We start from the raw sequence: 12,792 nt of genomic DNA on the forward strand, positions 1-12,792 counted from the left end.
GATACTCCACTACGGTCCGCTCTTTATACAAGAACCCCTTCATGAGAGGAGAACATCAAACAGCCAGATTTAGGGCCCTATCATACACCCAGCCCAATGCGACACAAGGCGCAGCGCAAGTGTGTTTGCTAGTTTCTGTCCGCGCCGTTCTCATTTTCCCATCTCATTTGTGCGCCTATAGGCGTGCTGGTCAAAAAAAGAGGTGTGTTCAGGCTGTTACGGCTCAGTTTTGTTTTGGGTTTGTTCTGTTGTTTTCTCTTTTTTCTATAGGTTGCTAGATAAGGATCCACACCTGTGTTGAATTTGGAAAGCAGTATTTAAGATGGCTGTCCTTTGTGGGAAGGAGTTCTGACCCCTATCCTGCAGTTTTGCTCAGGAGCTGGACCTACATATTGTTTTTTTTTTTCTTTATTGTTTGTTTATTTTTTGTCGAACATCTTTTTTCTTTATCATATAACCCCTAGATGTAAAAGAAATATTTTCTTTAATTTAATTTTGGACTCTGATCCCTTTATTTTGTTACTTCCTCGAGCCGGAATGTAACAAGGCGCATTGCTATTTTAAGGAGCTGAAAATAGACTGCGCCATAGACCAACTCAAACCTAGTCTAAAGTCTAAAGTCAATTGTGCAAGATTTTTTTGTTATTTAAAGAGCGCGTTGGTAGAAAATGCACCTCTGGGCGGGTCCACAGTGCACATTGACTTTGCTTAATACACACAGGGATGTGCATCACACAAACATGCCAAATATTAAAAACAAAAGGATTACAGTGTAAAAGTATATTATTGTGTAGGCTACATAAATATAAAAATGTAATCATGAATAGTCATTGCGTGTATTAGAATTAGGCTACCTATTTGCAATTCACCCTATTACTACTTATAATGATGAATGAAATTCTATTTCATCCCAAGCCTTATTCACCTCGGGAAGCTTTGGTGGATTCCTGCTTGTCCCGTAGATGATCTGCTCGCGCGCTTTAACTTCGCGCACGAGTAGATCGGTTTCTTCGCTTGAGAAGCGTTCAGCTTTTCCACCAACAAATTCCGCCATGTAAATAGCAATCCACCGTGGCACGAGCGCATCTTGCTCTTAAAGGGAATGGGAGATGACACTCTGATTGGTTTATTGAACGTTACGCCCATTACTTATTAAGAGAATAGGGACAACCCATTCCGTCATTAAAATAGCAAAAGTGGATTTGGACACACCCTGAGTGCACCTGCGCTTTACACTTTGCATTTAGATCGTTAAAATAGGGCCCTTAGAAACTAATTGGGAAAGGCCATAAAAATATTGTCAGAATTTTGGTGTTTTCAATCCATAGGCATTAGTAGGCCCCTTTTTAGAGAGGAATTAACCCCGCTATTTTTTTTATTTTTTTTATCTTAGCCATATTAAAAATCTGTTCCATTTTTCTCTTTCAAACAGAGGCAGTTTTTCTTATTTTAATTTGTGTATTTAAATATATAAAAAGCAGCACAATTCTTTAAGTTTATTGATAAATTATTTTAAATGCAGCATTTGAGCTTTTTTGGTCATGAGGCAAAAATATTCTTCTGAGCCCAACTAAAGACTGAAATCCTGGAATCACCATTTTCGGTTCAAAGATTGTTTTGGGGAAAGTTAACATTTTAAGGATCGTCGTTTAACAAACTGCTTTGGAGGAGAAGAAAATTACATAAATCGATGTGTTTCATAGTGAACATTTCTATTTGTTATGAAAGTGCTTATGTAGTTCTTCTGTGACACACTTCATGTCTGTGAGAGAGAGAGGCTCTTTTCCAAATGACACCCTCAGCCTCTGCAGTCGTCTACTTTTCGGTGACATAATCCTTGATAGATTGTTGGCTGTAAAGTCTCCTCCTAAAATGCCAAATGACAACTTAACTCTTTTAAGTTGTGAAAATGTGCAGGAAGTTTTGTGGCTTTAATCGATTGGATACGAAACCCCCTATTTGCTAATACACCCCTAAAATGAACAGAACAGTGTTTAGAAAACTTCCTATTTCAAACGGAAATATGTGAATGGCTTCTTGGTCATCAGATGATTTAACGGGGTCTTTAGTAAGTCCACACCAATTGTACTGTTTGAGACAGAATCATACTCATTCCGAGAGTTTCCTAACCTCTTTTTCTGGCACTGTTTCAGGAAAGCAGCCTAAAGATGGAAAAAAGCCAGAGCCATGCAAACCCATTCTTAAAGTAGAGTACAAGACCACACGAGCAGGGTAAGTGCACATATGCAGCAATACAGTTTTGTTTTTTTCTGACCATTTTAGACCATCGTGAATGGTGGTCCAGGCTGGTTTTTGCTGGTGAAGCTGCTAAACAAGCATAAGTTAAACTTTTATAGCTAAATATTGTTTTTAAATATATGTGGAGTCCAAACGTCTGAGACCACATTGAAATATGTAATAAAATTTTAATTTAAAGCTCATTCAAACCTGGAAGTAAACAAAAAGTTACAATAAATAAGAAGTACTTAAGATTCTGCAGGATTTCTAGGTCACAACCAAATAAACAAAAGTTGTGTAGCCCATGTGCTTCTTTTGTTAAAGGAAAAGGCATTTTAAAAGACATTAATTTCAGCTTCTCACTCAGATTGTTATGCAAATAATCTAATTTGAGAACAATACAAGCACAAACTTTTCAGCTTTTGCCTTAACTCACTGTCAATATGTTTGTGTTCTGAACAGGGATCCGTTTATGATCTTTTCTGGTGGTTTGTCGTATGACACTGTTGGTCGACGGCCATGCTTGACAGTAATGCATGGAAAAAGCACGGCAGTATTGGAGATGGATTATCCCATTGTAGATTTCCTCACCCTGTGTGAAACGCCATATTCTAATGGTATGTAGGTCGATTTACTCATTAACAGCACCTGCTGTCCAATATTGTTGCAATGAGTGCTCTGTCTTTTTATCTTATGCCACTTCTTCTCTTTTCATTTTTTTGCTGACATTTGAAGCTTTGTTTTGTTGGGTTGTTCTCTTCTTTCATGTTTTTGTAGATGAGCTTGAGCTCTCCCAGTGGAACTGCTGCCTAGTAATTACATTTTACATCACTTTTTTTTAAAGCTCCCTCTATTCATAACATCCAGTTCTGTGACTGCATTAGTTTATTATTGCCATACCCATTTGAATAATTTATCACTTTGGTGGCTATTTATGAATAGTAAGTGTTTTCTTTTCTCTCTGCAGGCAGCTGTAGCAAAGGCTGATTAATAGTCTGCCAATAATTTGCTGCTGTGAAAAAGAGAACATTAAATATACTTATTATGGGCTCTTTAAAATACTTGATATTCCGATTGGCCAGACTCAAACTTTTTTTTCCCCTAAAATGTCGGTTGAGCTAAATTTCAGCATTGCTTTTAAGCATCACTGATATAAAGACGAAAGAGAGGAAAATATGAGTTTGGGGTCTTTCTTTTTCTTTTTTGAGAGAAATTAATACATTTATTATGCAAGTATACATAACCCTGTTTTCTATGTTATGGACTTTTTACTTAGTGGAAATCTGAGTAGGATAAATGAAGTTCAACTCAAATCATTTTAGTCACCATGATTTGTGTTGGAGTTTATTTTGAGGTAATAACAAGCTGACTGTACTTTATCCCTTACATAACACCCTGATCATATCACATACTTTAGTTTGTGCATGGTGCTGGATTAAAAAAAAGTTTTTCTTGTTATTCACCTTGCTTTTAGGGATAATCATGCAGTTTTTCTTGCTTAAACAAAGCATCTGTGTTCATGTATTTGCATTAAAGGCTTAACTGTTTTGTTTAGAGTTTGCATCAAGCCAAACTGTGAGGAAGAAATTGGCTGCTTGCATAACAGTGCCTGGATCTGTATGTTGATTAAGCTATATTTGAAGTGAGACATCTTTGGTTCTGACTCATTATTGAGACATTTAGAAGGTTCAAACTTATGCAGTGACGTCTCTAGTCACTTTAATGGATCAGGCCACTTAAATATGATACATACCTTATTATAAATTTGTGCCAGAATGGGTACCATATGCATCTCTCATGTTCATATACTACCGAGTCCTATTTTCACCAAGGGTGCATTTATTTGATGAAAAACAGTACTGTGAAATAGCGTTATAATTTTGAAATAACTGTTTTCTATTACATTATTATTTATTTAGCAATTTATTCTGATGATGTACAACCTCTATTTTACCTTCAGACTTTATTGTCACATGATCCTTCAGAAATCAGTCTAGTATGCTGATCTATGCGAAGGATACATATCTTATCATAATCAATGTTGAAAACTTTATTTTAGGACTAGTTGATAAATAGAAAATTCAAAAGAGCAGCATTTATTTAAAATATAAATTTTAGTTTTTAAAAAAGTCTTTTGGTCAATTTAATTTCCCTTTTTCAAATTAAAATATAAATTTATTTTTTAAAAATCAATAGTCGTAAATGGTATGTAAAAATATGTGCATATGTAAAAAAAATACTTAAATATGCAGCGATTTATTCATTATTTTTCCCATCGTTTTTTCATTTTTTCATTTCTCTGCAGATTTTCAGGAACCCTATGCTGTAGTGGTCCTCCTCGAAAAGGATTTAGTTGTTATTGACCTTGCACAAAACGGGTACGTATCACCCACAGCATTTGCGTCATATTTGTGTCTAACATGTTTGACGCTATCACTTTTCCACCACAGTATCAATCTTAATTTTTTGGCCTCTGATGTTTTCAGTTACCCTATCTTTGAAAATCCGTATCCCATGATGATTCATGAGTCTCCTGTGACATGTTGTGAGTACTTAGCCGATTGTCCTGTGGACCTCATACCTGCACTTTACTCTGTCGGGTCTCGCCAGAAACGACAGGGCTACAGCAAAAAGGTACAACAGCATGTGCACACTCATTTAAAGGTGCTAATCGGTTAATGATGTCTTTTAAGTCAAAATGTCCTGCCTACACACATGCTTTTGAGTGCCTAAATTACAGTCCTTCATGAATCGCCCCATTGCCCTATGCCTGCGTGACTTCAGGCCCCCGCCGTGCAGCACATTGTGTCCTTAGACTATGTGGGTCGGAAACACAGACAGGGGTATTTATGAGTATGAAGAAATCATGACCTCTCAGCCAAGACTGGAGTGCGGTGTGTAAGTTGTGGGTCTGTCTCCCACAGGGAGCAGGTTAACTCAGACGGCCCACTTTGAATCAACTCACTTCTGAATACCTTTGAATAAACTGCTTCAGCTTACACACCTCGTGAGGAAATGCTTTCCTATAGAGTCTCCCCAGCCGATTAATAACGGTTCCACCCACTTTGGAGAAATGTTTTGTGGCTGCCAGTTCATGCCACAGTCATTATATTAAGAGTATGCATACTAAAACTTACAAATTGGCCGATTTCCTTTTATTAAGTTTCCCAGGAATGTGTACATGCTTCAGGGCTATATCTACTAAATTACCTCTATTCTCATATGTCAAGAAATGTCGGATTTATGTGGTTAGCTTTCGTGGATTTAAGTGCTTTTATGTAGTTCTGTTGTTCATCACAGGAATGGCCTATCAGTGGCGGAAACTGGGGCTTGGGCACACAAAGCTACCCTGAAATAATAATAACTGGGTAAGAGCAGTGTGCACTTGTGTGTGAGCGAGTGAATGTGTGTCTATGCTCTGTTCTATCTTGCCATTCGCATTTCTGCTGAAATGGCAGAAATGGTGAAAAAAGACTTAAATGGAGTAAAAGAAGAAGGCAGGGTATAAGAAAAAGGAGGAGGAGTGCAGAAGAGAGGGTAATGAGCAGGACAAGATGGTAGCGAAAGGGAACTATGACAAAAAAGTAAGTATTTTCTGATGTACCGCCCATGGGATGACAGCAGCTTTTTTTGCTTTTTTTGTGGGTTTGACAGCTGTGGGAAGAGCAAATCCTCTCATCTCTTGACTAGCTTTTATCTGACATAGAAACTTAGCTTACCTCAGTGGTTTGTTTGAAAACATGTGGTAATGGGAAAGTGCCAGTGAGTTTATGTGGGTTTATGTTTTAAAATGTATGAGACAGTTGAAATAAAAGATTGTCTGCTCTTCTTACAGGCATGCAGATGGTTCAGTGAAGTTCTGGGATGCTTCAGCAAGTATGTACCGAGCCTTTCTGGCTTCACATTCACCCTATTAACACTTGTGTGCAGTATAATAGTTCCATTTACCGCAATGTGTGCATTATAATAGTTTTTAAAAGCTCAAAAACTTGCTTTAAACACATTTGCATTTCATATTGAACTCGGCAGACACATTTATTTAAAAACAAAAGTTTTATATCAGATTTTTGTCATCCCTTGGACATGAACCCATGACCTTGGTATTGCTAGTGAGATGCACTGCTATTTTGGCGACTGCAAAGACTGTGGATCAAAATAGTTCAATCATATTACTGTGAATGGCAAGTGCAACATGCAACATACAGGAAATAGTCAGGAGGAGCCAATTGGCAAAACTGAAGCTCTGGTGCGGATGGAGAGTCAGTTTCCTGACTGCACAAGCCCATTGGCTTTACCAACCCAAAAAACATGCTTTTTTTTCATTTTTTGGAGACTGACCTTATAATGTCACACACAAAAAACTCCCCAGATCCCACAGGCTTTTTCTTACCTCGTGCACCGCTGAGAGAAGTGTTACCTGTACATGCCATTTGACCTTGCTTAAACTGTGAGCTTGACAGACTACAGTTTCCTCTGTTCCTAGGTGCTAAAGGACATATTGCAATATTAAGAATACCACAAAGGTTGCAAACCCCTCCCAAAAGTGCTTGTTTAACATTCAAATGAGTTTTCTTAGTGGTAGAAGATAATTTAAAACCAAAGTCATTTTGTTCACCAATGAAATATAAAGCTAATTGGACAGGACTTTTTAATCCTGCTAAGACAGAGTCTAATCTTATGCCATTTAATATTTTTTTGCTTTGGCTGAACTGAACAATTGGAGTCAGTGGATTAGAGGTCCTCAAAAATTGGACAAAACACATTTATGCATTTGATGGCATTGAAACACTTTCCATCATTCATTTAATTCTCTAAAACATTAATTGTACAAATCTAGAAGTTGCTACTGTAGACTCTGATTTGTCTATTCACAGCATTTTGTGGTCTTTTTTATTTTCCAAAGCAACCTTTTTCCTATTCTATTATTTAGTTAAAGTGTGTTAGATTTATGTCTAAAATAATTTAAGTTAAATTTAGTTTGTGTCATTCATTCATTCATTTCTATGAAGGAGTAGTTGGGTAATAAAACAGATAATGTACAGACTGCTGGTAATATGTAAAATGAATATGCAAAATAAACCTCTTCAAATTAATACAACATAAGGATGCATCAATATTAAAGTTCTGTCTGAAAACAATAAGACAGTAATTGTTTTCTTGTTCTTGGCTGATCAAAAATAAATTAACGTTATTAAATGTAGTGCTAGTTTGATTAAATAAATGCAAAATAAAACACACAAAAAGTAAAATCACTTTTAAATGGCACAGGTGAATTCAGACATCACAACATTGTAATGTACAGTATGAAAAAATGTATATTTGTTTTGAGATTTACATAAGACTACATTTTTTAAAGCAATGTTATGCTTTTGAAGATTAACTTTATTAACATTATAGTCATGTTAGATGAAAATATAACAAATATCACTACATTTGTGTTGACAACTGGTTGACTACAATTATCTCTCACTTTTTCCTTTGAATTCAATTTGCCATGTGTTCAGTAATGCTCCAGGTGCTGTACAAGCTGAAGACAGCTAAGGTGTTTGAGAAGGCACGCTGTAAGGAGGAGAAACCCAACACAGAGATTGTGGATGAAGACCCATTTGCCATTCAGTTGATGTCTTGGTGTCCCGAGAGCCGCATGCTTTGTGTGGCTGGTGTCTCTGCCCATGTCATCATATATAGGTTCAGCAAACAAGAAATCACCACAGAGGTTGTGCAGGTAGAAATAGGTTGTTTCTACTTTTTAATGTTAGAATTATTTTGTAAGAATTATGTAAGATTATTATTTTTTAATTGAGGTGCTCTTCACTTAAAAAATATTTGTTTTCTGGAGTGTAATAAGTAATGTTGCCCTTATAGACACTCTCAGCCTCTCTCTCGTATTCCCTGTCTCGAGTTATTTTAGTTTCCTGACAACTGCCATGACTCATAACGTTAATAATAATATAAAATCTGTTCATTAAATGGATGTTGTTCAGTGACTTGAATGTTTTTGTGCATTTGTACGTGTATGTGCCGTCTACAGAGCCAACTAAGGATATCCGAGGAACAGTTGTTACTCAGATGCTTAACTAAATCCCTAAGCCTTTCAAAGCCGTTTTAATTAATGTTCACCACATCTAGCTGTATATTGAGCTTGAATAATTAACACTGCGTTCATTTTGCCCTCTCACTGTTTTTTTGCAAGCTGTACATTTGCATACTGATGCTTCCGTGACCCATAAATAAATGAGCGCTTATGATAATGCTATTAGAAAATATATCTGTGAATAATTAGAATTTCCATATGATTTATTGTTGGAAAATATATGTGATAGACTGAAGCAATTAAGCAATAGTGCTTTATTAATGCTTAATCAACGCAACTTATTTACATATTAATACATGACTCATATAAACAGGATAATAATGAATCAAATGTTCGAATACAGTCAGGACCGGAACTCATTGGTGAACAGAGGCGCATGCTCAGAGCAAATGTGGGAAAACCATTAGTGTTACCATCGTCTGCTGACAGAACGTTCACACTTCTGTTTAATGAGGGCAAATTAAGCCTATTAGCACCTTCAGTCCCATGACTCTCACAAACATAGAAACACACACTTGGAAGAGACACACACACCAATTAGTGTGTCTCATATTAAGAATAGCGACACCAATGGGGATCAATTAACTCAGTGTGTTTAGCTGATTCATACACATCTGTTTTCAAGCACAATAGTGTCAATGACCTGTGTACATGTGTGTGTGTTTTACAGTTACTGGAGGTCAGGTTACAGTATGAGCTGAATGATCTGGAGTCTCCAGAAGGGGGAGGAGATCAGACACCAGCTCCTCTCACACCAAGCACCTCCCCCAGTCCACAAACCGCTGCCCCACAGACACACACCTCCACTAGCAGCAACTCATCAGATGGGATCCGAGACAACATACCCTGCCTCAAGTAATTCTGCTTTGCAAGTCATATTTTAATACACATAACAGGGAATCCAAAAGTCTGAGCATACTCGAATAAATGCCTCTATTTGACTTTTTTTTTTACATTTAGATGTTTTTTTTTCAATGCAAATGATATTGTCGGTAAAACAAAAAAAGGGCTTATTTTTTGTGTTTTTAGTATTTTTTTGTATTTACTAGTTGCCCATATACTTTGACAGCAGCACTAGGCCCATATTAACTCCTGTAGAAACCTGTAGCTCAATTGGTAGAGCACTGTGTTTCCGGTTCGATTCCCCGGAAACACATGATATGTACAAATTGATAGCCTGAATGCACTGTAAGTCGCTTTGGATAAAAGCGTCTGCTAAATGCATGAATTTTAAAACCCGATGACTAAATGATCCAGCATGATTTGAAAATGATCCAAAGAGCATCTTGTGTTCATTGGATTGAAAACACCTGTCTTACTAAGGACTTCACTTGATCAGTTTATTTGATTTTTGAGAACCCAACAGATAATATGCACCAAATTTAAGTGTCAAGTTGAAAATAGTTCTTAGCTTTTACAACCCCATTTTAGGACTTCTGTGTTCTGTTCCATTCAGCTGCACCCTGTCTGGCTGTTTCCAAAGAGAGCCTTGAGGGATGTACTGTAGTTGCCACTGACTGAAAGTTAGTGTTCACAGAATTAACGCAAATTGTTGTCTGACAATCAGACAACAAAGGTGCACCGTGAGGCCCCTTTTTGGCACATCTTTGTATAGTTGTTAAAAGATTTTGCTAGTTTTTATGATTAAGCATGACACGTTCAAGTGCTAGGGTACTCATGCCCATCCTCAGTATGTAATATATGACATAATATTTTTTTGCAAGGACTGTATAACCCATGTCCTCTCTCTGTCATTCCCTCAGGGTGCGCAGCAGTCCTCTGAAGCAGTCTCCAGGGTATCAGGTGGAGCTGGTGGTACAGCTTTTGTGGGTCAGTGGAGAGCCACCCCAGCAGATCAGCAGCTTGGCCATCAACTCCAGCTATGGCTTGTGAGTTACTTGAATATTTGAAGACTTGTTTTACATTGTTTTGTCAGGAGGCTCAGAAAATCCTGCAGACTGTTAGGAATGTTTATGAAAGCACAATGTTTGCTTTGTTCTTTTGTTATATTAAAATATTTTAAAATATTAACATTAATTTTTATATATATCAAGATTTTCAATAAATAACAACACCTATGTTGGTTTGTTCCTCACACAAAATTATTTCAAGGCTTTATAAAACTTTGCATACACAATCCTTCAAAGTTTGGGGTCTGTATTTTATAACGTTTTTGAAGGAAGTTACAAATGCTTACCATCTGTGCATTTATTTCATCGAAAATACAGTTAATATTACAATATTATACAGTAATACAATACATTATTATTATTTATTTTTTTTTTTTAATAAATTGCTTACTCCAATCTTCAGTGTCACATGATTTTTCAGAAATCATTCTAATATGCTGATTTGGCATTATTAAGGTATTACCATACCAGTATAAACCATTTTTTCCCTCAGAATTCAAAATAGAAAGTAATATAGAATACAGTGGATAGAATAAAATGTCTTTACTGTCACTTTTGATCATTTTAATGCATCAAACTTTTGAATGTGTTTACAAATGATAAATCATTGTGTGCATAAAATATATATTAATTTGGTCAAATAATCACTATACAAGCACTAAACCAGCATAAACCAAAAATCCTTCGAATTTGTTGACAAAGCACTTGCTGTCTTTTGTGTTTGTGTGTAACATAGGGTGGTGTTTGGCAATAGCAATGGTCTGGCAGTAGTGGATTACTTACAGAAGACTGTTCTGTTGAATCTGGGAACTGTGGAATTGTACGGCTCTAATGATCCGTATCAGAGACAACTGCGATCTCCCCGCAAGAGCCGACAGCCTTCTGGAGGTCTGATATGCACACAAACATGGTTTTCATCTATAATAGACATAGCACATATATATGAACACAGTGAGCCTTTTAACAGCACACCATTGGCAGGACATGCAGCTGTGCAGCGAGGGGATACAACAGTGTGTCCCCTGCTGGTGGATGGCACAATTGCAGCTAAACACATGCTAGTAAGGAAGAGATGATTGCTGGGACTTGGCAATGGATTGGTTGTTAGATTATCTGGTGTGTATGTGCATATTTGTGTCGGGGGTAATGAGTGATATTTAGCGGGGGGCTGTGATCTGTCGGATATGCGCACAGGGAGAGTGCTGATCAGAGCAGCTGGGTTCAGCTCCTGTCTGCCCATCTGCCTCTCAACTCCAAGATCAGAGCAAAGGCTACACACTGCACCTCACACTAATGTGTATACTGTCTAAAATACATCTTAGACTACTTTTACACAAGGTAGCGGATACTAGCACACTTTACACGTTTTCTATAGTGTGACGATCATGTTTCTCTTCTTCTCAACAGGGCTTTGTGACATTAACGAGGGCTCAGCCACCTCAGAGGATCGCTGCAAATCCCCCACCTCAGGTAAAACACCCCTCGGAGCATGATACAATCCATACTGCCTCCTGCCACCATCATACTGATTAGTCCTGACACTGGAGTCTGCTGAAACACAGATGTTATGAGCTCCACAGGGGGGCGTTTTAGCATTTCAACCGATTCCTCTGCACAGGACTAAAGGGATAGTTCACCTAAAAATGAAAATTCTGTCATTATTTACTCATTGTCATGTTGTTTGAAACCAGCATTGACTAAATTTCTTCTTGGAAAAGAACTATAACCCTACACTGCTGTTCAAAGGTTTGGGGTCAGTAGGAATTAATATTTTTTTTCAGCAAGGATGCATTCAATTTATCAGAAGTGACAGTTCCATTGTTACAGACGATTTCTATTTTCCGCTGACAATAATAAGAAATGTTACTTTAGCATCAAATAGGCATGTTAGAATTATTTTTAAAGGGCCATGTGATGTTGAAGACTGAAGTAATGGCTGCTGAAAATTCAGCTTTTCCATCTCAGTAATTGCATTTTTAAATATGTTAAAATAGAAAACAGTTATTTTAAATGTAAACAATATTTCAAAAAATTATTGTGAAACTGTTTTATTTTTTTATCAAATAAATACAGCCATGCGGAGACTTCTTTAAAAATATTTGAGATATTTTTAAATAATAAAACGGACCCTTTAACCTTTTGAACAGTGTACAGTAGGTCAGGTTTTCTGAACCCTTACATTAGTTTTGTGTGGGGCTCAAACCAACATTGAAATTATTTACTGAAAATCTTGAGTTTTCATTAACTTAATTGATCCATTTCACAAAACCAGCCTGTATTATGTTTACAACATGAGGGTGAGTACATAATGATTTTTTGAGTGTTTCCTTTAAGATTCATCACTAATTAATCAAAAATCATGTATACACATGTGTGGATTTATTTTGTCATTCTCTCAGTAACATCCTAAAACTTTATGCATGTGTCTGTGGAGGAGAACAAAAGTTCACAAAGGCCACAGATGACTGATGAAGGCTGGCAGTGTGATGAATGGTAATGGTGACTGACATCGTGACAGGTTGCTCGCGCCTGATGGGAGAATAGCGGTTA

The 12,792-nt window shown here is 37.0% G+C and overlaps 1 protein-coding gene across 3 annotated transcripts in view; it reads left to right on the forward strand.

The window, feature by feature from the left end:
- The window catches only part of stxbp5a (syntaxin binding protein 5a (tomosyn)), a 70,511-nt gene that overhangs the window by 48,186 nt on the left and 9,533 nt on the right, over window positions 1-12,792 (forward strand). For all 3 annotated transcript variants that reach the window (XM_059512622.1, XM_059512623.1, XM_059512624.1), the window contains exons 9-19: window positions 2,154-2,232; window positions 2,701-2,855; window positions 4,544-4,616; window positions 4,725-4,872; window positions 5,539-5,606; window positions 6,074-6,114; window positions 7,743-7,963; window positions 9,003-9,187; window positions 10,096-10,221; window positions 10,979-11,130; window positions 11,650-11,712. In XM_059512622.1, the coding sequence (XP_059368605.1) occupies window positions 2,154-2,232; window positions 2,701-2,855; window positions 4,544-4,616; window positions 4,725-4,872; window positions 5,539-5,606; window positions 6,074-6,114; window positions 7,743-7,963; window positions 9,003-9,187; window positions 10,096-10,221; window positions 10,979-11,130; window positions 11,650-11,712 (1,311 nt within the window). The remainder of the gene's footprint in view (window positions 1-2,153; window positions 2,233-2,700; window positions 2,856-4,543; window positions 4,617-4,724; window positions 4,873-5,538; window positions 5,607-6,073; window positions 6,115-7,742; window positions 7,964-9,002; window positions 9,188-10,095; window positions 10,222-10,978; window positions 11,131-11,649; window positions 11,713-12,792) is intronic.

The sequence above is a fragment of the Carassius carassius genome, chromosome 27 (genome assembly GCF_963082965.1).
Source record: "Carassius carassius chromosome 27, fCarCar2.1, whole genome shotgun sequence".
Lineage (NCBI taxonomy): Eukaryota > Metazoa > Chordata > Actinopteri > Cypriniformes > Cyprinidae > Carassius > Carassius carassius.